The sequence below is a fragment of the Acomys russatus genome, chromosome 6 (assembly GCF_903995435.1).
Source record: "Acomys russatus chromosome 6, mAcoRus1.1, whole genome shotgun sequence".
In the NCBI taxonomy this organism is placed as follows: Eukaryota; Metazoa; Chordata; class Mammalia; order Rodentia; family Muridae; genus Acomys; species Acomys russatus.
In genome coordinates this window covers 77,731,589-77,758,009 of record NC_067142.1, presented here as the reverse complement: position 1 = coordinate 77,758,009, position 26,421 = coordinate 77,731,589, and the positions used below count along the sequence as shown (strand labels likewise).

At 44.3% G+C, this 26,421-nt stretch overlaps 1 protein-coding gene across 6 annotated transcripts; it reads right to left on the bottom strand.

The window, feature by feature from the left end:
• Positions 1–2,491: 2,491 nt before the first annotated feature.
• On the bottom strand, positions 2,492–26,421 carry Taf1a (TATA-box binding protein associated factor, RNA polymerase I subunit A). 6 transcript variants are annotated; one of them, XM_051148069.1, is made up of 11 exons: positions 26,224–26,421; positions 24,643–24,765; positions 21,002–21,171; positions 19,006–19,119; positions 17,268–17,466; positions 12,850–12,983; positions 11,240–11,398; positions 8,596–8,662; positions 7,852–7,975; positions 5,887–6,041; positions 2,492–2,646 (listed from the first exon to the last, which is right to left on the bottom strand). In XM_051148069.1, exons 2-11 carry the CDS (start codon positions 24,761–24,763, stop codon positions 2,528–2,530), a joined length of 1,362 nt encoding a protein of 453 aa, XP_051004026.1. In that variant the 5' UTR covers positions 24,764–24,765; positions 26,224–26,421; the 3' UTR covers positions 2,492–2,527. The 6 variants fall into 6 exon arrangements, with proteins under 6 accessions (XP_051004026.1, XP_051004025.1, XP_051004027.1 ...); XM_051148068.1 differs by having other exon boundaries at positions 24,643–24,775; positions 26,224–26,419; XM_051148070.1 differs by having other exon boundaries at positions 12,850–12,980; positions 24,643–24,775; positions 26,224–26,415.

Sequence of the window (26,421 nt, the reverse complement as noted above, 5' to 3'; positions counted from 1 at the left end):
AGGGGCCTTGGTCATGGTAACCATAGGACACTCACCCAACAGTTTCCCAAGGCTCTATGCTGGGCAAAGCTTGCTAAGGTATCTTCCAGCAGTGGACACCCTCAGTCACTCTCACACATTTGCATTTACTCAATGGTTATCTACTAAACAAGTCATTGTTAGGTGGCAGTACTATAAAGAGGCTTATGTGTCAATAACATACTGAGAAAGGCAAGCCCTACAAAAGCAATTCGATGCTAGTTTGCTAAGAAGCAGTATGGGGGAGGGGGTTCCTAGCACACAAAGTAGGGAGCCTACCAAAAGCCTGGGAGAGAGATTAGACCTAGTTTGTTTGAGCCAATGGCCTCGGGTCTGTGAATCCTCCCTCTTCTGATCCTAGCCTCCCAGCTCAGGGCACCACACAGGGCTCGGAGACAATAGGGGTACGGTCTGTGTGGTATCTTAGAACCACTCGATGTGGTTAAGGACTGACCCTGGGGAGGAACTCATCTCTGAGGGCAACTTTACCTTCTAGGTCAGAAGGGATATCACAAAAGTGTGACAGTATGACAAAACAGAGGTTCAAAGTGCCCACCAAAGCCTAGCCAGGGTCACTATCCATGAACCGGGCTTCAGGTTTAGCAGACCCAAAATAATTTCCACAAGGGTTAGACCACAGTGCTCTAGATGAATATGTGATTCAGAAATTCTGGTAAAGGAAAAACTAGACGTGGTAGCATGTACATGTGACAGCTGCAGCAGAGGATAGCGAGTTTAAGGCAGACCTTGCTTAGAGAAAATAAAGATTCTAAAAGAGTAAAGCTTTGTGGAACCACAGCTACTCAGCTCCCCTCAGTGCTCTCAGAAAGCATCAGAACACACAAACCCTAACTTAGGATTCCAGGAGCCGGTGCCCTGAGGTTTCTCTGGCCATTTATTCCTATGGTATTGCTCTTACACACAGAACTCCCATAAGTCCAACCACCCACCCTCAGTGAAGTGGGTCCTTTTAGTGTGGTAACTCCAACTTTTCTTACAGTGTGCTATGGAACATCCGTTTGTCTCGTTTGTCTACTATGAAGTTATTTGTTAATAGACTCCCCCCACCCCAAGTATAAAAAAACTGAGAAAAAAAATATTGACAAAGCATAACTTGTCCAAGTTCATTGTACATTCATTAAAACTGGTAGGGCTATAAGCCAATGGGGAAATGTGTGGTTTGTCACTTGAACGCTCGTAAGCCTTCCTGGAACCCAAATACCAGTCACTTCAACAATAATTGCACGAGAGCCAAGATCATTTTGAAGAAGCATTTACCAGCAAAATACACTACAGAGCCCAGTTTATGTTCCTGGAATGTGTCATTGGCTTCTGGTCAAGCTGTCCCACTGGGCTTACTTTGTACCTGAGGGACATTTCTGAGAGAGAAAGGAGAGGGAACATCTGAGTTCTAAGGTGAATCCTAGATCACCATGCCCCTTTAGTCTAGGCCATGGCCTCTTCTACCACTCTGACTCACATCAGTCCCCCAGAGTCAAAGGTTCCTCACTGGAGAGTCACATGGTCCCACTCGCTCTGCTTAAAATAACAGAGAAAGGAGGAGCGCTCCTCCTAGTGTCTCTACAGCCGCTCATCGCTAGCATGTCCTTCATGCTGGTGAATGTCACCTGGTCAGTTAGAATCTGGAAGTGTGTGTGCTCACTCAGCACAAGTCACACTTAATACACAACACCATGGGCAGGTCATCTGCAAAAAGTAACTATTCTAGAGCCATGTTCTCCATTAAACAAACACATTCTTCTGTTTAAAAAAGAAACATTCATTTAATCACTCCTCAGCCTTCTGGCTACAATCAAGTATAAGAATCGTCCTTTAAAATGTAGGTGTAATGTTATAAAAAAGAAAAACATAGGTATATACATTTACAAACAGCAAAGGCAGTAAGATTATTTCCTAGCTACAACTGACAGTAAAATGAAATATAAAAAAATACAGAAATAAAGGGCTGGAGAAATAGCTTAGTAAGCCAGAGTTTGAGCCATAGTACCCACATAAAGAGGGCTGACAAAATGATACGGTGGATAGAGTCACTTGTCACTCTGATGACCAGAGTTCAATCCCTGAGACCCACATGGTGGAAGGTGAGAGAACCAACTCCTGCAAGCTGTCCCTCCACCATGACACGTGCCAAGTCATGTGCACATGTGTGCACACATGTAAACACACACATATAAACAAACGAATGTATGAATGAATGAATAAATAAATAGATTAGAAAATGAAAATCTGAGCATGGTAGCCCACAATTATAATCCTAGACTAAGAAGCATCCCTGGGGCACAATGGCTTGGCAAGCCTTATAGCACAGCCCCAGGTTTCAATGAGAGACCTGTCTCAAAGCAAAGCTCCTGAGGAATGGCACAGCTGACCAGTAGCCTCTACATACACATGTACACACACAGAGACAAAAAGTTTTAAATAATTTAAACAACCTTCTTATAATATGAACACACTCAATAACCACTGAGCCACTAAATAACTTAAAAATCTAGGTGCAAACACCTGGATTTACAATACTGTATTTTTTCACAGACTTCTTCATCTGCTTAATTTTCTTCTTCAAGGTTTCATGATCTTGTTTTAAAATATACCGAAAATATCTACAACCTAAAAAAAAATGAGACAAAAACAAGAGAAAGTGTTAATATTTATCAAACTGAGTATACTTACATTTGAAACTTTTGCTTCAGTCTTAGTCCACTAATGATTATGAAAGTAGACTTATTCGTGTCACATAAGCCAAAGTGCCTTAGGCATCCTGTAAAAGATTCGCCAGTGAGAGCAAGCACTGCCTGCAAAGGCATGTCTCACCCATAATTAAAGCAAACACCTCAACTCCTTTTCCACCCTTCCTCCTAAGCTCAGCCGTGGTGATGTCACATTACATACACCCACTTATTACACAAGCCTCCCAAAAGCTAATTTGCCCTAACCCAGCTTCCCTCTGAATGCCAGCTTGTAAATCAGCTAAAGTGGCACCTACGACAGTAAGAAGGTTCCCTGTAGGAAACAGGGATGTGAAGGATTAGAATAAATATTTTATAGATTAGAAATGAGCAAACACGGTCCCTTCTACCCTTCTAGCAAGCAATGGACGGAGAGCACACTCTGACCAAGGTTCCATTGCTCCCGAGGAGGTCTACTTGCTCTTCAGTCTTATGGCACTTTGAAGTGTTTCAGAGAAGTCAACTTGTAGACTGGTGACTGATCCTATGGCCTTGCACGTGCTAGGCAAGCGCTTCTGTCCCTGAGCTGTAACCCCACACCTTTTACTTCCGATTTCCAGGATTTTTTTAATTGATGTATGTTTGTGTGATGTGAGCACGTCACATATTCGTGGGTGCCTGTAGAGGCCAGGAGAGGTACTGAAGTTCAGGCAGTTGTCCACCGCCCAATGTGGGTGCTGAGAACTGAACTTGGGTCTTTTTTGAGAATATCAAAGCATTGTTAACCACCGAGCCATCTCTCCAGTACCTGCCACTGGCCTCTTTTTTAACTTTTTATCTTAAGAAAGAGTGCCACTAAGTTAGCTACCCAAGCTGGCCTTGAACTTACTATGTAACGCAGGCAAACTTTTAAACTTGCAATTCTCCTGTCTCAACTTCTCAAGTAATTGGGACCACTGGCCTATACTACCAGGCCTAGCTGTGATTACTTATATAAAGTAAAACAATCACAAATCATATGAAAAATTAACTTTATTATATCCTCTACTTACATAAATCTATCTTCCTAAGATAACGCTAGGTTATACGCCATACCTACAGCACCCAGTCTGTCATCCTTGAAGACACCATGCTGGTGGGCGACATTTTGCTGGTGGAGGCTGTACCAGCCTTAGTGTTACTAAAATAAATTGTGGTGTTTCTTTTGAGACAGGATCTGGCTGTGTTGTTCTTGGGCTCAACTGATTCTCCCACCATCCTCCTGAGGGTGTGGAAGACAGGTGCTAGTCTGTTTCCATAAACACTCCATACCACTCTATAGCGGAAAGGAAACACAGTTTCTGCTTTTACCTATATAGCAAATTGGAAGGAATGTCACCCTCTCCTAATATCAACAACTGGATAAGTTTGAAGAGAGCTAAAGGAGGAAGACAACAGGGATGCTAGCTGTGAGGAAAGGTCTCTCGAGAGAGGAAGGGACTCTTCACACAACATGGAAGAAAGGACAACTGTCAACCCCATCCTAAGAAAAAGCAGAGTCAACCAAGACTGTGAGGATGAGATGACGGCGGCCAGAGCAAGAAGCAAACTCAGCTTGTGCTAGAACCCCGACAGAAGAAAAGAGCCCATTCTCAACAGAACCATGTCTCTACGACACTTGAGGATTGTATAGCCCTCCAGAAGTCCACTTAATATTTAAAACCCTCTTAGCAAGAGCTGTGTTTACACTGTGCATGTCACACAGGGCCACCAAAGGTGCTTGGCCTAAGTGACAAGTAAGAGGACTGAAAACTGTACTGGGCCTTCAGACTCTGCTCAGACCTGGCTGCCCTAACCTGCCTGTGTGGGCAGGGCTCAGTGCTCAGGAAGCAGAGCATCGGAGGTGAGCCCATCTCTGCTCATCACCAGTGTTTTAGAAGTGGCACTTTGTTCGTGTTCATCGCCCTTTCTTACAGAACCAACCTTTTCCAAACCTTGGTAACTATGTGAAACTCACATAGATTCTCACTCCATGAGATGCCTCTTAGCGCAGCAGACAGTGCTGGCCTCAGGATCTCACTGAACAGTAATACCAACCACAAAGGAGAGCTCAGGCTCCTGAGCACAGGGCTCCCTAGTGCTCACTGAAGCACTCCTTTTGTATTTCTGGACATACTTCATGGCAGTTGTTTCTGTTTTATTTTGTTTTGTTTTGGGGTTCTTTTGAGACAGAGTCTCTCTGTGTTAGCCTTGGCTGTCCTGGACTCAATTTGTAGACCAGGCTGACCTCGAACTCACAGTGATCCGCCTGTCTCTGCCCCGCCCCCTTCTCCTCCCATCCCCCCCACCCCCGCCTCAGTGCTGGAATTAAAGGCATGCACCACCACGCCCGACACAATGGCAGTTTTATTGTAGTGTGCTCGACTGCACATGCATCAGTGGTGCAAAGCAGGTAAGCATTTTACTGGCCAAAACATCTCATAATAAAAGACCAGTTTCCTTTTTTTAGAAGACTTTTTTTAATAGGTGGTATTCTTTCTCTTAAGAGGAGAAAATGTTCCTTCCTCACAGGACAGGTGAGGGAATATAAAATGGAGCTAATCATTTTGAGGTCAATTAAGAACATCCATCCAGCCGGGCGTGGTGGCGCACGCCTTTAATCCCAGCACTGGGAGGCAGAGGCAGGCAGATTGCTATAAATTCAAGGCCAGCCTGGTCTACAAAGCAAGTCCAGGACAGCCAAGGCTACATAGAGAAACCCTGTCTTGAAATCCCTCCCCCCTCAAAAAAGAACATGCATCCAAAATAAAAAAGAGTGAGCTGTGTGTGGTGGCACACACCTTTAATCCCAGCACTTGGGAGGCAAAGGCAGGTGGATGGCTGTGAGTTGGAGACCAGCCTGGTCTACAAAGCAAGTCTTGGACAGCCAAGATAACACAGAGAACCCCTGTCTTGGAGAGAAAAAAAAGAACATCCTTGTATTTTCTGTGACCTTCTGCACAGCAATGTCTGCACTGTGTATCTGATGTTCTGAGTCGGGACATGGAAGCCAACCACACAGGACTCAGGTTCCCACTCCCACTCCAGTCACTTCTCAAGCACCTAAGACCCCTGGGTATCACAAAGATGAGCCAGGGCCCACTTTCTAGCATCAGAATCGGCTAAATCTACATCCAAATAAACAGAAAACAAAACCACCAACCTTTCCCTAAAAGGATGCCAGCTACAAATCCTTTCTCAAAAGCCAAGTCAGCATCTGCCTTCCAATCACTCTTTGCCCAAAAGAAGCTGAAGTGAAAGGCTGGCCACCAGTTTCTCCTAGATTTCCACTCTTCTTCAACCCAAGCAGAATGTCTTCTGAAAGAAACACAAGAAAAGGGAAGGTCAGAGAAGTGACAGGGCTGTGGTCAGATCGGAATGTGAGCAGTTGAGGAAGACGGCGCAGAAGACGGTCCTGAGCGGACTTCTGGGCATGGGCATGGCAGCAGCGCAGAGGCATGCTCACTCTTTTTGGTGCCCCATCCCATTTCTACTTCATAGCCGATGCACCACACCAGAGTGGTCAACAGCATAGATGCCCAATTAAAATCCTGGATTGAAATCTGAGATCCTCCATCTCTGATTACATGATCCCAAGCAAGCTAACCTTTCTGAACCTCTGATTCTTTGACAGAGGAAATGGCTATTTCCTGGCATTTTTATTAGGAGCAAAATAGTCCAACAGTACAGCAGATCTCCCATAAAGCTCCTCGCACAGTGTATGCTACAGAGTAACTGTATTACTTAAAAGGTACTTTACATAAAATTGTATGTTACCAAAGTTACTACATCAAGTCAGATGCCATTATTACACAAACATACAAGTGCATGAGCTTGATGCTGAACCAGGCGAACTAACTGTTCACTAACAGTGTGTACTTATGCCTGTGGCGGCCCTTGTGGGAGAGCTTCTAGAGTCACCATGTGAACAGGACACTTCTTGGCCCTCAGGAACCCTATCGTCTAGTAAGGATTTAAATGGTACTTCAGATCTGTACCGTGGCTGTGCTTCCACAGCACACTGCCGTAGTGTGAATGCGCTCTTCACAGACTCTGTATGCTTAAGTGTAGGGACCATGAGGGAGGCGCTGGGGCTGGGACATGAGGACCTGAGCCACAGACTGAGAGCCCCAGAGCGCAGCCGTCCCTTCTACCACGGGAAAATACAGCAAGCGAGCACCGGCACCGGGAACCAGGAAACTGGACTTCGCTGGACACCAAATCTGTTCACACCTTCACCCTGGACTTCTTAGCTACCAAAACTTTTTAAGAAAGGAAAAATGTCTTAAGATTTCTCTGTAAAAACCATCTAGCTGCAGCATTCTTCTATCTTCTGGATTGTCAGATCGCAGTCCAAGAATGGAGTCATGCCTGAGTGCTTGTGAGAAAACAAGGCAACAGTCTTATGTCCTCAGTTTCTTCAAAACTATGGAATTGTTCCTGGAGTGCCTCCTCATGCCCCTCACAAGCGCAGCAGATTAGGAGTGACTGTACTTTAGCTGTTGTTAGTCATGGGCCTCTAAGGAAAACATGTTTTTGCCACGTGTGGCTTGTCCTTGCGATTGTGCACTTTACTCGGATGACTCTTCTTAACCCTCAGAGTATAAACTGTCTGATGCGCTGAATAGAGTTGGTTACTGCGTGAGACGTTAGTCGGCCACATTCTTAGGGCCCATCGCCCAGGTTCATGTCACTAGCTAGCGCAGTGAGCACACATAAAGTCAGCTCTAAAGCCTGAGGCTAGCATTCTCAAACGCAGGATTTCCTTGCAGCCAAAATGGATATGACACTGAAGTAAAGCCTGACTCCAGGAAGCCTCTCTTCTCACACAGAGAACAGACATTCTCACCCAGGATGTGGTGCTGACAATGCACCCGTCAGATGCAGCAGCAGCCATGACCTTACTACTCACACACTTTAACACGCAGTATCAATTTTGCCAACATGAAGTATATACATAGAATTTCTGTGTGTTAGGCTTATGGTTTTTTTCCCCTTAGCTTCTGGTACTCAGAAAAAAAAAAACTAAAGATCCTTTACAGGAATTCAAAAATATCAAGGATAAAACTTTAAAAGCAACAGCTAAAATGTGGGACTATTACTTATGGTGAACTAGTGATAAACTTACTCCATTAATATCTGCTTCAGATACTTTGCCAGGTATTTCCAGGCAGTTATGTTCTTAGTACATCCAGAGAAATCCAGAACTTCAAATAGCACGGCCAAGCCCAGTTTCCGGTGTTCTTCTGTCTCTGCAACAGTCACAACAGTCCAAGCTTGCAGAGGTACCAGAGAGGGGCACAGAACTAAGAAGGGCGTCCAGCTACTGGAGCATTATGAACTGCGAGCCTTCTGGTCAGCTATTTAAAACAATTCATTGTGCTCACCATCCTGCAATGGCAAGACCGTGAGCTTCTTCTGGAGGCTATACCCTCTGTTTAAATACCACCTGCCCTACTTGGCATTTTGGGTATGTATAGGTTGAGACCTACAGACTTTGTGGCAACTGGCTCAGGCAAGCCCACTTCCTCCTAAGATACACGTTCTCTCCTGCACTGCACTGAAGCCCTCAAGGGATTAACTAAACGCAAGTCATACAAGCAAGTGAAAGGCATCTATCCTATTTCCCGAAGCTCTCTACTGGGACCAGACAGCAAGCATTTTAAGCTCTGTGAGCTATGGATGCAGAATCTCCATGCCAGCTGCAGGCTCTACAGTCATAATGCAAAACCATCCACCGGCCTTGCAGGGGGTGGGGTGCAAGTGAACATGGTGGGTGCAGAGAAGCCATGAGTAGATGTGGCCCTGGGTCATAGGTGGCTGGTCCATCATCTGGTCTAGATGCACAAAGGAGTATAAAACACAGCTTTACCTGATTTTCTAAGCAGTGTATGGAATTCTAACATTAGTGTATGGGATGGCACAATCTTATGCAGAATCTGAAAGAGAAAACAGTCTAGTAATTTACACACTATAAAGGCATTTCTCAAATTCTACTTTACTTCCATGTAAAGTTCTTACTGGCTAATATGCTCTCACTAAATGAATTAAGGACTTAAAAGGTACTTTGCTTTTATCCCGTTTTGATCTGAGCATAGGAAGGTATCCTATGGTAAGTTATTTTAGAAACAAAATTCCAGGAGAAGGACCAGAGGGTAAGGTGCTCACTCTGCAAGCATGAGGACTCGAGTTCAGATTGTCAGCACCACGTAAAAAGTCAGGTGTTGCAGCACGCACCCATAGTTTCTGCTCAGAGTGAGACAGGAAGATCCGGGAAGGTAACCCACTGTCCTGGTCACATAGCCCATTGGTGATGTTTCAGTTCAGGGACTGACCCTGCGTCAAAAAAAGGTAGAGGGGTTGCTGGTGGTGGTGGCGCACGCCTTTAATCCCAGCACTCGGGAGGCAGAGGCAGGCAGATTGTTGTGAGTTCGAGGCCAGCCTGGTCTACAAAGTGAGTACAGGACAGCCAAGGCTACAAAGAGAAACCCTGCCTAAAAAAAAAAAAAAAGAAGAAAAAGAAAAAGAAAAGAAAAAGGCAGAGGGGCTAGAGAAACAGCTAAGTGATTAAGAGCACATGGCAGCTCACTGCTGTCTGCACCTCCAGTCCAGGAGGACCCAACACTCTTTTCTGCATGCAAGCAAAACACTCATGCACATGAAATAAAAATAAAGGGAGAAAGTAGATAACAAGGTGGAAAACAACACAGGAAGACCCTAGCAGACGCCTAGTCCCCACATGTGCATGTGTAGGGAGGTTGGAACATGCCCACACAACTCCTGTGTGCTCTGGGGACACTGCTCAGTCATCAACTGTTGGTCTAGTCAGCTCAATGACATCAGTCTAATCCCTAGAACCCTGGCACGCCTCAAGGCTCAGCACTGCAGAAGCAGAAACAGGTGGATCCCTGAGGCTTGCTGACTGACCAGCCAGCCTAGGCTACTTGGGGAGTTACAGTCAGAGACCCGGCTTCATGAAACAAGACAGGCCAGATGTGGTGATGCACACCTCTACGTCCAGCACTCAGGAGGCAGAGGACGGTGAATCTGTTACTTTAAGGCCACCATGGTCCACACAGAGGGCTCCAGGCCAGCCAGGGTTATACAACAAGGTACTGTCTCAACTAAAAAAAAAAAAAAAAATTAAGGAAACAAACAAGGTAGATAGCTCTTGAAAAAGAACACCTGAGGTTGACCGCTGGTGTGTTCTGTCTCCCCTACCCTCCCACCCCCGCCCCTGCCTGGCTGCCTGCCTCCTACCCCCCCCCCCTACACACACAGACGCACACACACATTCGTTTTTATTCTCCACCCCCCCCCAAATTACTACTAAGAAAATGGCAAGGTTTACTGGAAGAAATAGATCAAGTAAACAGACTTTGTATTTGAATAGTACACATGCCTATTCTGCTTGCTATAATTAAAAACTTAAAAGATCTTGCTTTTTAGAAAGAATAGAAGAAGAAAAATTAGGAAGCCAGGTATAGTGGCCTAGGTTGGTAATCCCAGTGCTCAGGAGGTAGAGACAGGACAGACAGGAGCTCCAGCCCAGCCCAGGCTGCAGAACAAATGTGAGGGCAGCCTCTCCACTACATGACAGCATTTTAAAAGAACACAAAGAACTCACATAGAAAATACCACAGAATAGTTAGATGAAATAAAAACTCTAAAGGGCAAAGAACAATTTTAGAGAATATACTCAAACAAAGCACAGTAAAAAGAATGGGAATATTTTAACAGTTCTTTTGTAAAAATGGGAAGAAACAAATATTTTATTTCTTAAGACTATAATGACTATGGAAGAAAGAGGATTTGAAGTAAATTCTCACTTTGAAACATTAAAAATGCATTTGAGCCAGCAGGAGGGCTCACTTGGTAAAGGTGCTTGCTGCCAAACTGGCAACCCAAGGTAGAAAGAGACCAGCTCCCACCAACTGTCCTCTGAGCTCTCCAAGTGCATCATGACACATGTACAGACACTTGGCACACAGGCAAAACTTAATTTTTAAAATGAATTTGTTCTGTTTCCTGGGATACTTGGACTTTATTTTCAACAGAACAAAAAGCAAACTTTACTAGTTTCTCTAAGTTTTATAAAAGGTCAATAAAGCAAAGGTCAGAAATAAATACCAACACAGCTATTACAGCAGTTATTAAAACTTGGTTCCTATAGTGGCATTTTTCATGATTTATCGATTTATACCTCAACTCAATTTTTACTGAAATGCATGCACTGTTATGGCAAACAAGTACTGTTTGACAGTCAATGTGTTCTCATGAAGTTGAACACATTCATGTAACTGCCACCCAGATCAAGTAATAGAACATGACCAGAGTCCAGAACCTTCTGGTGAGATTTAGGAACCTCTCAGCTACTCGATCCTCAAGGGCTGCCTGGCTGTTCCACCTGCTTTTGTGCCATTTCTCTTTCTCTTCCTGTACTCCAACCCCACACACGGCCTTCCCAGCAAGCCCTGACACAGACCTTCTAGTCAAACACTAGGAAACCTGCGTACCGTAAGAACGCTTATCAGCTTCGCTCTTGGTGCCTTCTCTCTCTTAAGAAATTCATATAAGTAGACATGAGCGTTGGGGTTTGATGGGAACTTTTCATCATACGCATAATTGGTGAGTACCTCTCGGGCGCCATCTTGATCACCATAGAATTCTAGCATCTGTATAAAATAAAGTATGTCTTAGATTAATTCTGTAAAATAACTCCACAGAAAGAAGATACAAGCTTACTGCTGAGAACAGTAAAAATAAATAAATATCACAGAAGTGACAAATACGGTATAGTGGGCGACAGCAACACGACGCTTGCTTTCCCAGCATTCCTACGACTTCTACAAAACAAGATCAAAGGTCTACATGTAGTCTCATTTTTCCCTGTATTTGTTCCTGGAAAATGTAAAACCTCAATGTAAGAACTGTTCTATAAGAAACACAAGTTCCCAAAGCAGAGAACACTATAATGCCCAAGAGAGTGATCAACTGTGTTAGCACCCTCCTAGCTTCAGCCCCAAGCAGTGCATTGTAACTATAGCTCCAATCTCTGAAGACACTCACAGGTGAACAAAATGGGCACTTCAGGACTCAATTCTCACAAAGCAGCACCCAAGCCCTCAGTCCTTCTGCAGCGACTCCAAGACACCAGGACAGCTCTACAAACTGCCTAGTGTTCCTCACCCCACACTTTGTGATTTAGGTGATTTTTACCCACTTCTTTCTACATGCTACCACGTCTTTAGCAACTATCCTGCTTTTTCTTTATGTTCAACAATAAAACACAGATTTTCCATTGACAGTTATAGTGCTAAGCATTTTATAGGTGTCTGGTATGACAGGTGTTAGTTACCTTTCTTGTCACTGCCACCAAGAACTTAACCAAGGCGCTAAAAGGAGGAAGGATTTAGCCAAGCAGTGGTGGTGCATGCCTCTAATCCCAGCACTCAGGAGGCAAAGGCAGGTGGATCTCTGAATTCAAGGCCAGCCTGGTCTACAATATGAGTTCCAGGATGTCGGGGGGCTGGGGGAGGGGGGAGAAAAAGAAGAGGAGGAGGAGAGATTTTTCTGAATGTATCGTTCAGAGAGCTAGAATCCATCAAAATAGAAGACATGGGTGCAGCTTAGCCCCTGAAAGCATGCAGCACCCACTTGTCACATGACACTGAACAGGAAGAGGTCAAGAGCTGGCCCCTCCAGTGGCCCACTTCCTCCAGCTAGGCCTACCACATAAAGGTTCCACTGTCTCACAAAGCAAGTGACTGAGCATTCCACATGAGTCTTTGTGGGACATTTTACATTCAAACCATAAAAAAGTACAGGGGTAAAACTAAACAAGACAAACCTACACAGCATGTTAATAAAATAAGCAGAAATTATTTACACTAAAAAAGAAAAAAATTAGGCATTTTCTGTTTCCTTCTGATTAGATAACAAAAATCAAACTGATACAATCCTGTATTTGTTTCTTGAGACAGAGTTGTACTATGAATGTAGCCAAGCTAGCCTTAAAATCACTTTATACCTCAAGCTGACCTCAAACTTGCTGCAGTCCTGCCTTGGGCTTCTCAGTGCTGGGACCAGGGCATCACCACCCCAGTCTATGCAATCAACAGCTTACCTCCACGTAACTCTTCACAAAAGGGTCCCACACCCCAGGAATTTTAATCAGTGCACATATATTCGCAGATGTCTTGCAGCTCTGGCTGAGCATTTTTTGGGATTTCACAGTGTAAACACAATCATCCTTATCTGCTGAGAAATAAGAGATTGGGAAATTCATCTTAGAGAAGCCATGAGCAGAGCTCCAGTGGGTGGCTCACTGAGCCCTGAAAAGTGTAAGGAGAACACGCGCGCTACTATGGACATGGCAACATCAGGGTCTTGGCAAATTCAGTTTACGCACCCATAAAAAGCAATGATACACCACACCCAAGACTAGCATAGCAGCTGACTATCAATTAGTGCAAGACCCACCCTCTAAACCAAATCAACAGTCATCTCAACAGAGGCAGAAAAAGACAAAGTTCAGTAGCTCTTTATGTGATACAACAGTCACCAGTCTAGGAACGCAAGGCCTCAGCCTGCGTCAGTGCTCTTAGCCACTGAGTCATCTCCAGCCCCACAGCTCGTAGAGCTCTTAATGAATTTTGTTTTTAGGTATTCTGTGTGCCAGGATCATGTCATCTGTACAGGAACGGTTGCATTTTCCTGCTTCGTTGCCCTGACGAAAACCTAGTGTACTGAAAAGAAGTAATGAAAGGGGATGCCTGGTCATTTTCTCAGGTTTCATTAGCTATTTTGTAAATTAAATTTAAAAAAATAAATAATTCAGATAGATATATCACACTCAAACTATAATCTAAGTGACTATTAATTACAGAAGGCATATTTACTGTATATATCACACAGTAAGATTTTTACTATGGTAAAACTGAATAAACTAGACATATTCAATGATATATGTGTCTGAAAACTAATGCTGAGCAAAACATGTGAGGCCCAAAATACAGTACAGTATGAGTCCAAGTATAAACTATTCAGACTCATCCAAGGCTGAGCTGCATCATTTACAGTAGTTATATGGGAAGAATATAAATAAAGTCAGGGGAGTTGTCTTAGCTAGGGAAACACCGTGAGCAAAGCAAGCTGGGGAGGAAAGGGTTTAGCTGGCTTACACTTCCTTGTCGCTGTTCATCACTGTAAACAGAGTAGGAACCTGGAGCTGAGGCAGAAGTCATGGAGAGGTGTTACTTACCAGCTTGCACAGCCTTTCTTAAGCACCTAGGACCACCTACCCAGTAGGGGACCTACCCAGAGGGGGACCCACCCACAATGGACTGCTCCCCCTCCCCCAACAATCACTACTTGAGGAAATGCCCTGCAGGCTTGCCCTCAGCCTAATCACATGGAGGCATTTTTTTCAACTAAGGTTCCCTCTTCTCTAGTGACTCCAACTTGTGTCAAGTTGACAGAAAACTGGCCAGCACAGGAGTGATTACAAGTTAGGTGCGGAAGAAAGGAAGAAGACTGACACACTGGCGACCAGCGGGCTAAGGTGAGAGCAGTGACCAGTTCCTTAACCTGTGTGGTGGTGACAGAGACAGGAATTGTACTCTTTAAACTCCATAAGAGCCTTGAAGCAAAGGTAGTTTTCAAAAGCAATAGCTAACAGAAGCCCAGAGGATACTGCAAAGCAAAAAAGCGCATTGATATTCTTTTCCCAGTGGCTGGATAAGTATTAGTCTGTGCTTAGAAATGAGACCTGGAAAGCAGATTAATGATATGGAAGTAAATGTAAGAAAAAACAGCCAAGCGTGGTGGCGCACGCCTTTAATCCCAGCACTCAGGAGACAGAGGCAGGTGGATCACTGTGAGTTGGAGGCTAGCCTGGTCTACAAAGTGAGCCTAGGACAGCCAAGACGACACAGAGAGACCCTGTCTCGAAAAACAAACAACAAACAAAAACACTAAACAAAAAGAAGAAAGAAGAAAGAAAAGAACAAGAAAGGAAAGAAAGAAGAAAGAAAGAAAGAAAGAAAGAAAGGAAGAAAGAAAGAAAGAACAAAAACCAGATCCCTAGCATTCCTTAGGTTTGAAGGAGGAGCTCGTCAATGAGCAAGCTCATTAAACCGGACAGACACACAGACAGCTGTGGCGGGTTCAGGTCCTCAGCCACATCCTCAGAAGGCTAGAGAAACTAGTGTTTTCATCTCTCTGACTAGTGGCTTTGTTGTTGTTGTTTTTGAAATTGGGGTCTCACTATATAGTCCTGGCTGGCCTGGAACTCACTCTGTAGACCAGGCTGGCCTCAAACTCAGAGTTCTGCTTTGCCTCTGCCTCCAGAGTACTGGGCTTAAAGGTGGTTACCTTTGATAAAATTACATTAAAGTACCAATGACTCTAAAATAGCCATCACTCAACCACCTATTATATGGGCAGGAATGGTTTTCAGTTGTTTTTTGTTTTGTTTTCTTCATTAAAGACACTTGAGGTTAAAGATCTTCTGAAAGCTCCACCTCAGTCATACTACAGAATAAACCATTAATTGCATGCAAAAAAGGAATGTACAAAGTTACCTATCTACAAGAGTGGTAAACATCACAGCCCAAATAGTCACCAAATAACATGAGTTCTAGTGCCACATGGAAGAGGAGTAGATAACAATGTAGATGCTCTTTCCGCCCCCCCCCCCCCCCCCCCGCTCCCTTTTTTAAGGCAAAGGCAGGGTTTCTCTATGTCACACTAGCTGTCCTGGTCTCGCTTTGTGGACCAGGCTGAACTCGAACTCACAGAAATCCACCTGCCTCTGCCTCTGCCTCTGCCTCTGCCCCTGCCTCTGCCTCTGCCTCTGCCTCTGCCTCTGCCTCTGCCTCTGCCTCTGCCTCTGCCTCTGCCTCTGCCTCCGCCTCTGCCTCCCCAAGTGCTGAGATTAAAGACATGCACCACCACACCCATCTATAGGTGCTATTTTTTTTAACTCTATTTTATTTGGGGCTTCCTTAACAGCTCTACTTCCCTTCCAGCCCCAACCATAGGTAGGAAAGACAGAAGGTTAGAAGGGACACGGGCAGAGTTCTCTTTAACTACTTCCAGCTGGTCAGGGTGGGTGGGTTCTTTGGGGCAACACCAATCTCAGTTGTCAGGATATCCAGGAGCAGCAGCCCCCTTCCTTCTCTGACCATCTCCTCCTCCCGCCCACTCCCACCCCCTCCCACCCCGAAGCGTCCCTGGAAGCATCTCTCACTTTTTTTCCCAAAGTGCAGCCCCTGTCTCTGGATTCTGGTATTTATACCATTTCAAGAGTCCTCTGAATAAAACTAACTGCAGGTGGCCAAGACCACGCCCTCTCCACTCCACATGAGGCATTCTCAGCTGTGGATAAACTAAAAGCTGTTCCATATCTCACACCTGGGACTAAAACAAAACCCTGTTTATGTAACATAAGTGAATTTCTAAAGAAATAAGAACTTCCACTACATAACAACTTTAAAACTCACCTATCAGTTTTTACTAGTAAGTGTTGTTAGCTTGCTTGAATTTTTGAGACAAGATCTGGTAATATAAGCCAGTCTGACCTCAAACTCCAGATAGCTTCTGCCTCCCAAGAGCATATCTGTACAGGAATTTTTGTTTTTGCTTTTTTTTTTTGTTGTTGTTGTTGTTTTTCAAGACAGGGTTTCTCTGTGTATGTAGCCTTGGCTGTCCTGGACTCACTTTGTAGACCAGACTGGCCTCAAATTCACAGCAATCGCCTGCCTCTGCCTCCCAAGATTAAGGTGTGCACCACCACACCCGGCGTCTGTACAGATATTTTAATCCAGAAACACGTCTGCTGTGGCAAGGGATGACATCCAAAGACCTAGGTCTGTGTGTCCTGGCTGGAACCACAGGAGACAGGGACAAGCAGATCTCTGAGTTCAAGGCCAGCCTGGCATAGAACAAATTTCAGGTAAAGAAAAGCTTAGGTCCAGGCGTAGTGGTGCAGGCCTCAAATCCCAGCACTCAGAAGACAGAGACTTGCAGATTTCTGAGTTCTAGTCGGTGCCGCTCAGGCAGCTGGCTGAGTATGGGAGTTGAAAAGCAGGCAAGCTGATCCATGGCAGTTCAGAAGCAGTATTACCAGGAGAGATTTAGAGATGGGCTGAAGAGACAAGGAGCCAGATAATGAAAAGCCAGAAGATTAGAACATATTGCCAAAGTTAGAATGCGGCCAAGCAGAGCAATTCAGTCAGAAGCTGAGAGAAGCCAGATTGAATCTGGCAGAGAGGAGTTTAAGCCAGACAACTGAGTTCAGAAAGAGCTAGAAAGGGTGAGCTTGCTCAGAAGTAAGTCTCAGAGGCTGAAAACATTCTAGGCCTAGATTAGATTGTACAGAGGCTAGAAGCTTCCAGGACGCAGTAAGCCTCCAGGATGAAAAATTAGCCAAATAAAAGTTACTTTTACACAAATCTCTTTTCTGTGGCATCTAGATGAGTTCAGTGGTCTGTGTGATCCTCGCTCCCCTTCACCATAAGAAAGTTGGCTGTGCTGACTCACCAAGCTTTGACAACTCCATCTTCTTTCTGGACCAAGTGTAGTGCTGTAAAAGCCCTTTGTAGGCCTGAACAAGGTTGATTAACACTTTCTGAGAAGATGACTTTTCACCGTATCTCCATGTCTCTGCATCACTCAGATTTCTGTTTGCATCCTCCAGCATCCCATGATGTAAAAGATACAGTGCATGTTGTAAGGAGATCTGCACCAATAAGAAAAACCCACTGTGGCTGAAGTCATTACAGGATGATTAGCCAGAAAACTCAGTAAGGACAGAACATGCTGGCCAGAATCTTCATATAAAACTGAACTCTCAACCAGGCACATGCCTTTAATCCCAGCACGCAGGAGGCAGAGGCAGGGGACTCTCTGCGTTCAAGGGCAGCCTGTTCTACAGAGCGAGTTCCAGGACAGCTAGAGCTACACAGAGAAACCCTGCCTCAAAAAACAGAACAAAAAAAAAAAAAGGTGAAAGCTCACACAGTGGTATAGTCCATACTCTGTCATGTACACTTTTCAATCAAGCAAAGAAAGACATATGAAACAACTAACACTAAGTAATTGAGAGTAAAATTATATATACAGAATACAGTGCAACACCAAGAGAAAACTGGGCACAAAACCCATATTATAAGCTCAACTAGTCAGTCCCTCGATGCTTCACCTTCAGCCTTCACGAGAGACTGCACACGACAGTCTTCTCATACACCTAATGCCTGCTGGATCTACAGTCTAACAATTCATCCGTGTCAGATACACTCAAACACATCCTGCCAAGGAGTGTTGAAGAATGGATTTAGTTCAGGCAGGAAAGAGTATCCCAGCACCAGAAAGGTTGAGGTAGGACCGTGAGTTCAAAACTAGCCTGGACTACATAGGAAGGCCCTGTCTCAAAAAGGGTGATTACAGTTGGGGGATGTGGAGCTAGGAAGAGGTGTCAGTGGATAAACTATTCTGAGAAAGCAGATCATGAATCTCCAGAACCCACCAATCAAGTTGGGTGCGCATAGGGTGGACAGAGGACAGAGCAAACTGCCTAGCCAGACTAGGTAGCTGGAGCCAGTCATCGCTTAGTTAGCAAAAACCTGCCTCAATAGGTAAGGAAGATAGGTAATAGATCAGAAAGCCTCCCAGCGTCAACCTCCAGACTACACACACACACACCCCAGAAAGCTGAACAAGAAAAAACAAAACTACATGACAAGAATGCAAGCCAACACCTTTATGGTCAGGAAAAACATAACAATCAATTATTTATAAAGGTACTAAAGAGCAGCGCTCTTTTACTTAGGAGTCTACACAAAGAAGGGACTATAATTCTGTGCCATGGTCTCGGTCCCCTCTGCAGAAAGCTATTATTAAAAAACAGGAATTTGAGAGAAGGTTCTATCCAAACATCAGCGACGTTACAACATTTGAACACGTTTAAGTTCCTAACTTGTCCCATGGTTTTTTTTTTTTCAAAAATGCCAGCTCACTCAAGTAACTTCAGCAAACGCATGAGGGTCTGGTCTGTGTACACAGTGATGTGCAGCCTCATCTCTCAAGGACCACACTTGACAGCCAGAGGCAGAACCACGGGGCTCCATTAGACCCCACGAAAGGTGGCTGAACACGCGGACGTGAGCAGTCCACACACAGAAGGGTCCTCCTGCCTCTCCTTATCCCGAAGCGCTTATCTATTTTCTTCTCAGCATTGATACAAGCAATTATAAACAATCACACAAGTCTACATTCTCACCTTTAAATAATTCAAGACGCCAATATTCTTCATCCGGTCAGCAAAGCTACTGAAAGTCTCCACACTGCTTTTGGGGTGATAAAATAGAATTTCGCTTCCAAGCTTCCAAATGATCTATCAAAGCAGAAATAGTAAAATAATAAATCCTTACCTTATCTGGTTTCTTCCCACAAGACTTTGTTTTTCCTGGTTATAACATTTAAAAGCAACTTGCACTCCCACTCCATGGAGACCAGCGCTGCCAGCCCTTCCCAGAGTTCAGATAGTGAACCAGCACTCCTAACTAGGGGATCACTGCTACCTCCCAAACGCCGTCGTACTGGTGACACCTCTGTTGCTGTGGTAACACCACAACCACAGCACCACTTAGAAGAAGACTGTACCAGAGGGATAGTCCATGACGGCAGGAGCAAGCGGCTCATGTCTCAAATGGCAAGCATGAAGCAGGGAGCGCACTAGAAATGGCGGGAATCTTTAAACTCTGCAAGCCTGCCGCCAGGGACAGGCGTACTTCTTCCAGCAAGGCTGTGCCTCCAAACCCCACAAGCAGTGCCACAAAAGAAACTAGTATTCAAAGGCCAGAGCCTGTGTGGCATTCTCATCCAAACCATCACAGCAGGTAAGAATAACAGTCCCATTATTAAATTAGTACTCTTTACACCATTAGTACACCATTAAGATGCATACTAAATATGAACTTTAAAAAAACAGTATAAAATGGCTAAGTCGGAAAGTAGGTTCCTACAGTGCTGGCTCCCTGGTACCATCTCAATCTCATCCAAACGCAGAAACAGACATGCCCACGTTCCCGGGCACGGCATCCACACTGAGTATACGTGCAGTACATTTAGGATGTCAATCTAAGAAAATTTATTAGGAAAGACAAGTTTTAATGAAATATTGTTCTCAGATCACATTTGGTGACAGAGCTTGAGCTCTGCTTCTCTCAAGGGAGCAAATGTCTATTTCTCTATCAACCTAAAGTAGATTAATAAAATCGCGTGTCTTTAAAAAAAATTTTTTAGAAGGTTGGCTCTGCCTCTGCCTCCCCTTGCTGGAGCTACAGGTATGCACCTCCACATCAGGAGTGCTGGGTAAAAAGCACGGGCAGGTATGAGAGTGAAGTCACTTAACGGGGCCTTGAAGAGGTTGGCAATGGCTGAAGACAGATCCTTCCAAGCAGAGGAAATTACAGGTGGAGTATGGCTGGTCTGGTCCATGAAAAGCAAGGGCGGTGAGGCTAGAGAAGAGAACCCAAGCTGGAGGGAAGAGGTCAGGGACAGATGAGGAAGAGAAGACGCACAGCCTGAAGGAAGCCCACAGCAGGCAGGGCACTGCAGCTGCTGCTCTAGAGAAGTGGGGGAAGGCCATTGGTGTTTTCAGTAGGAGAGGAACACGGTCAGTGTGTGAGGACCTCGGTCTGCACCATTAATCAGTAGGGAAATGCAAATCATGACAAGGAGACCGACCTCACAACCTCAAGTATCAGAAGAAGAGGAGGAGGAGGAGGAAGAAGAGGAGGAAGAGGAAGAGGAAGAAGAGGAAGAGGAAAAAGAGGAAGAGGAGGAGGAAGAAGAATGTCAATAAGAATGTGGAGAAGTTAGAACATTAAATGTTGCTGGTGTAATATAAAATAGCAAAGCCACTTGGGTAAGAAGTCTGGTAAAACCTTGGGGGATTAAAAATACTGTCCTCATAAGCCCTATAATTCCACTCCTCGGTATATACCAAAAAGAAATTAAAGAAAGCACTCTGTGAAAACACATGTGTGAATGTTCAGGGAACCCGCTGATAAACGGATGCATAGAATGTGGCAGATCATACAGTGGAAACTGACAATAAGAGGAGTGGGTAAGCCAGGCATGGTGATGGCATGCCTGTAATTCTGACACTCAGGAAGCGAAGGCAGGAGGATCAGAAGGCTTCTGTGGGTGGAGCTGGAAGTGAGACTGCCAGCAAGCAGCTGTGCCTCCAGCAGCGTCATGCTCTCGTGTACCTCAGGGGCAGCCTGCTTCTTGTAGGTGTCTGAGTCCTCCAGGGTCTGTAGGTAGCTGTGCATGCACTCCGCTGCTTGCTGCCACTGGTGCTTCAGCAGGGCTTCTTGGATCAGGGTTAGACAAGCACTCGTAGTCTGGGCAAAGTCCTTCCTCCTCTTCCCGCCAGTCACTGTAACAATGGACAGAATTCCTCTGGGTCAGGATTCGACAGACGCAAGCTTTAACAAGGGACTGCTGACCACCTAGCCCACCCCAGGAGCAACCACTAACTTACACAAACCCTGCCACACAATATTAGCTCTAGTGGCTTCCCCAACCCATGATTAATGTCAACAGGTAGTTGGGGGCAGGTTTCATGCAAGTAGTCACTGCTGTGATACATATACTCTTTCCATACTCTTGCGATTAGCTGACATAGATAAATCAAAGGAGAATTTAAAAACCAAGCTGGACATGAGGGCACATCACTGTAATCTAAGCACTACAGAGGCTGGCAGGACTGAGTCCAAAGACAGCCTGCACTACATAAGAAAAGTCTGTCTCAAAACCAAACAATTCAAGCATCCTAAATATTAGATATCCCTGTGCTACCGGGCTCCCTATATCTTATAAATCTGACCGTTCTTTTACTAAATAATTTGGAAAGAACCTTCCAAAGGCACGGGCACCAGTATTTAAAATGGAAAAAAGTCATCAATGCTATCCTAGTGAAATATGGTCTTTATGACCTACTGTGTTCAGAGAACTCAACGTGAACCTTTTAAGATCAAGTTTCCAGTAATTCAGTGATAGGAAATGCATAAAGATTAAAGCAGTTGTAAACATTAGCACCTGTTAAGTCTATACAGTACTGACAATCTCCATGTTAAGAGTACTTGGGCTTAGTCACACTATTATAAGAGACATAGGTTACACTGAGACCCCTTTTCCCTTCTAACAGATTCTGTTTAGCTAACAGGGGTATATTTGTTTTTGTTTTGTTTCTGGTTTCCTGGGACTCAGAGGGTCCAGGCTGACCTCAAGCTCACCAGGCAGCCAAGTATTACTTTGGATTCCTTCTGCCTTGTCTCACAGATGTTGGGATTAGAGGTGTGCACAACCATACCCAGCTCTGGGCTCTAGTCATCCAGCTAAATTCCCTTATTCAAGCAAGTAATTAGAGACCAACAGGGACTAGGCAAAGGTACTTTGAACACAATGTAGGCAGGTGCTCGAGAGATGGCACCAAGGTTAAGATCATGTGCTGCTCTTAAAGAAGGCCTGAGAATTCAGTTCCGAGCACCCACATCAGGCAGCTCACAGCACCTATGACTCCAGATCAGGGAATCTGACACCCTCTTCTGGCCTCTGTGGGCACCACATACATGGTACACACACATACATAAATGCTCATACACATAAAAACCAAAATAAATTTAACATAATAAAATAAAATTAAAATTAAACAGTCAGGGCAGAGGCTATAGGTCAGTGGCAGTAGAGGCTATGTGCAAGACTCTGGATTGAACCCCAGCATGCTCAAAACAAACAAAAAGAGCGCACAACCACGTGCATATCCATATCTGCTCCTTCCTAACACTGACCTTCTAGAGAGCTCTGCCTGTGTTCAGGGCCTTACAGCCAGAATGTACAGAACAGCTGAGGCAAAAGATGGGGCTGGCAAAAGGAATGCTTCTAATGCTGCCCTCTGTATGATTTCCAAAATCTGTCTGTCAAAACTGCAGAGACACTGGTCATTCCCCCCCGCCCCCCCGGAACTCAGAGATCTGCCTGCCTCTGCCTCCGAGAGGTAGGATTAAAGGTGTGCGCCACCACACCCAGCTTTGACACTGGTAAACTTTAAGAGCTCCTCCCTCATGGAACTTCAGATATACTGCTTAAACGCCTTTTACCACCAGTCACTTCCTCTTGTGACTCACTATATCTCCAAACTTACTTACAGAAACTGAAACAAACATAACAGAATTGATGCTGAATCTTTCCTCCACAGAGAAAGAAAAATAGAGGCCAGGCAAACTGTGTGGTGCACACCTCTAATCCTATCCTGGCTAGAGAACCAAGTCTGCGGTCTGCCTGGCCAAGAGCAAGATTCCGCCCAAAAATCAGATGTGCGTGCTGGAGAGAGGGGGATAAATACATGACAATTACCATGGATTTATAAACTAACTAGGAAAAAGTGATACCCTATCTATTTTGTTGAGATAAAATACAAATTAAGATTTACTCTAAGAGTTAAGTCCCAACAATCTCCCAACAATACTTTTGTTATTTTGTTATTTTGTCTGTACACAGCCAACAGTCATAGTCATGTCTCAAAGCAAAAGAAATTTTACTACTTACAATACACGACATTAAGAGTGTATATGTAGTGACATACACTTAGTGCAAAAAAGCACTATTTTAAAACTACCATGTAGCCGAGTGTGGTGGTGCAATCTTTTGATCTCAGTACTCAAGAGGTAGAGGAAAGTGGATCTCTGAGTTCAAGACCAGCCTAGTCTACAATGCAAGTTCCAGGACAGCCAGGGCTACACAGAGAAACTTGCCTTGAAAAAAACAAAATAATAAATAACAAATAACCTTCCATCCATTAAAAGCCTTTTTACTCATCTTTTGAGAAATGGTAGCATAATATATTACTTTATGATTTAGATTCCACCAGATCTATGTTGAAAGTAACATAATTTCATTTTAAAATCCATCATGTGGTGAAAATGTTTTCATTGCAACTATTAAACTTGAAATTGCCAAGACAAAATGGGAGCTAAATTCTAGGAGCCAAGAAAAGCATGAAAAGTAGTAAGTAAAGTGCGGATGGAGGTGTACGTGAAGATCTGTCTCACACAGAGCAGCCGGCTCCTTTATAGTCTCACAGAAGTTAACCCATTACAAACTCTCTCTGCTTGGGGCACAGTGGCGCACACGCCTGTAATGCCAGCACTCAGGTAGGATCTCTGTGAGTTCGAAGCCAGCCTGGTCTTCAAAGTAAGTCCAGGACAGCCAAGGCTACACAGAGAGACCCTGTCTTGAAGAAGGAAAATAAAAAATCTTGTCTGCATCAACATTAGGTTAAAAACAAAAATAAATAGATATGTCTTCTATGTGTTCCTTGATGAGAGGTCATATTTTCTTCATCTGCAAGCCCCAATATTTTGCCAATGCCAAAGATATATAAGTGCTCAGTAAAAAAGAACTAAAAATCTAAAAATAAATATAGCTATCATAATATAGACTATGTATTATTAAATGCAAAAAAACTAAAAAATTATTTCTTATAATTTCATTTTTGTCTACAGCTATAAGGAAGAAAAGAAAAACTGCCCATCTAGTCTTAAAAAGATAATCAGGCATCATGGCTCACACCTGCGATCCCGGCACTGGGAGGCTGAAATAAAAGAACAGCCATTAGTTCTAAACCAGCCTGAGCTACATAAGTGAGCTCAAGGCAAGCCCGGGATAAATAGCACAAGCCTGTCTCAACAACAACAAATGAAAATACAAAATAAAATAAAATAAATGAAAAAAAGGAATAAGATGAAGAGCAAACGAGCAAACTAGCTTGGTTATTCATTTTGTGTCTGTGTTTAATCTTAGCACACCTTGGGATTACAGTGACAGGCTTCACTGCTGGTTCACATACCTACAGTTTCCATGTGCTTCTGACGCCATGGGAAATGCATTCCTGTCTCAGACAGCACAGACGTTTCTCTGTTCTGCTCTGCCACAGCAAGCTCTGCCAGTTCTTCATTGAAATAGCTCATATCTATTCCAAACTGAGAGTGACAGTTAGTTTAGGTAGCTGTTAGTCCACAGCCAACTGAACTGTACAGAAAAGTGGCCATCTTTCCAACTAATAAATATCATTTGAGCAACAAAACCCATTGTTCTTTTAAAGTAAAGGTTGAATCTGTTTACATCAACAACAGCCTAAACAAAGGTTCCACTTTTAAAAAAAACAAGAGTCAACACTGGAGAGATAGCTCAGCGGTTAGGAACACATGCTGCCCTTATAGAGGACCTGGGTTCAGTTCCCAGCACCCACACAGCAGTTCATAGCCTTCTGGAAACCCCAATTCCAGGGCATCCAACAATCTCAAGATGCATATATGAGGGAAACAATCACACACAAGATAAAAATAAAATAAGATAAATTTTTTAAATCCATAAAAAATAAGTACCGCAAAGCTCTGTATCAAGTACGTACAAAAACAACACATCCTTAACTGCAAAGTAAAAAAGTTAAGCTGCAGAAAGAATCTGAAGAATACATAACTACAATAATAGCAGCAGCTAGTATTTACAGGAACTACATACCTAGCCCATAAATTATCTAAGAAATCATCATAGTAACCTTATTTCCTTCCATGTTAGGACTGAAAAACTGGCACTTAGACAAATTATGTAACTTGACCAAAAAAAAAAAAAAAAAAAAATAGGGTCTAGGAACCACAGAGCACACAGAGTAGCTGATATGACAAAAATGGCTAAGGGGTGGGCAGGCGACCATGGCAAATAAATGACTCTACAAAAGCAGCCATATGCCAGAGCTTGGATTTAATTGTCAAAATGCTCAGGCCCTCTGTTCTGTGTATCTATCAATTACTGAAGCACCTGGTACTGTGACTTAGAATTCCACCAAATTTCCCTCCTTTTCTGCAATCCGACAGCATTACCCTAGTTCGGCACACCCTCAGCCTTGTCCAGATTAGTGCATTGGTGTTGCTTTTTTTGTTTTCTGCGGTGCGGGAGACCGAACCTGGAGCCTGCTGGCAAACGATTTCTTTTTCTAATATTACACTTTGTTTATGGGCGGGAGTAAGCCACCGCGCACGTGTGGAGATCAGAGGATAGCTTCCATGGGTCCTTCCACCATGGAGATCCCGGGGCTCGAACTCCCCGGGCTTGACGGCAATCGCTATTACCTGCTGAGCTATCTCCCAAGAGTTGGCCTGCCTCAAATTTTGCTTCTCCGCCTTAAGTCCGGATTAAGCTCTTTAAATATCAACCTCAACCGTTCGGCAAAATTTGAAATACCTGGTTTTGAAATCGACCCACCACACACGATAAGCGCATCTAACGTACACACTTCAAGTGTTCAAACTGGCGTGGTGGAGGTTGCCACGGTAACCAAAATTTAGCGGTCTCTAACTCACGGTCTCAGAACCCAGGATTACAGGAAAGAGGAAACGGCAGGGAAAAAAAAAAAGTAGACGGGTCATACCTCTTCCGGTTCCACTGGAGACGCAGGGCGCACAGACCACGCGAGTAGCTAAACACCCGCTTCAGAGTTTGCCGGTCTCCACACTGTAGATCGCCACAGAGAATCCTCTCCGGAAGCAGGGTTAATGAGCGCTTCCTGTGAGTTCGCGTGTAACCAGCCTGGCGGGCGTTCGAGTAGCGCGCAGGCGTGGCTCCGCCC

Bases quoted from the DNA above. Each gene is read 5' to 3' on its own strand.
- Taf1a (XM_051148069.1), bottom strand. From the start codon at position 24,763: ATGAGCTATTTCAATGAAGAACTGGCAGAGCTTGCTGTGGCAGAGCAG. The intron at 8,663-11,239 runs GTACGCAGGTTT...TTTCTCTTTCAG, and splicing joins AGCTGATAAGCGTTCTTACG to ATTCTGCATAAGATTGTGCC. The intron at 7,976-8,595 runs GTAAAGCTGTGT...TGACTGTTGCAG, and splicing joins TACACTGCTTAGAAAATCAG to AGACAGAAGAACACCGGAAA.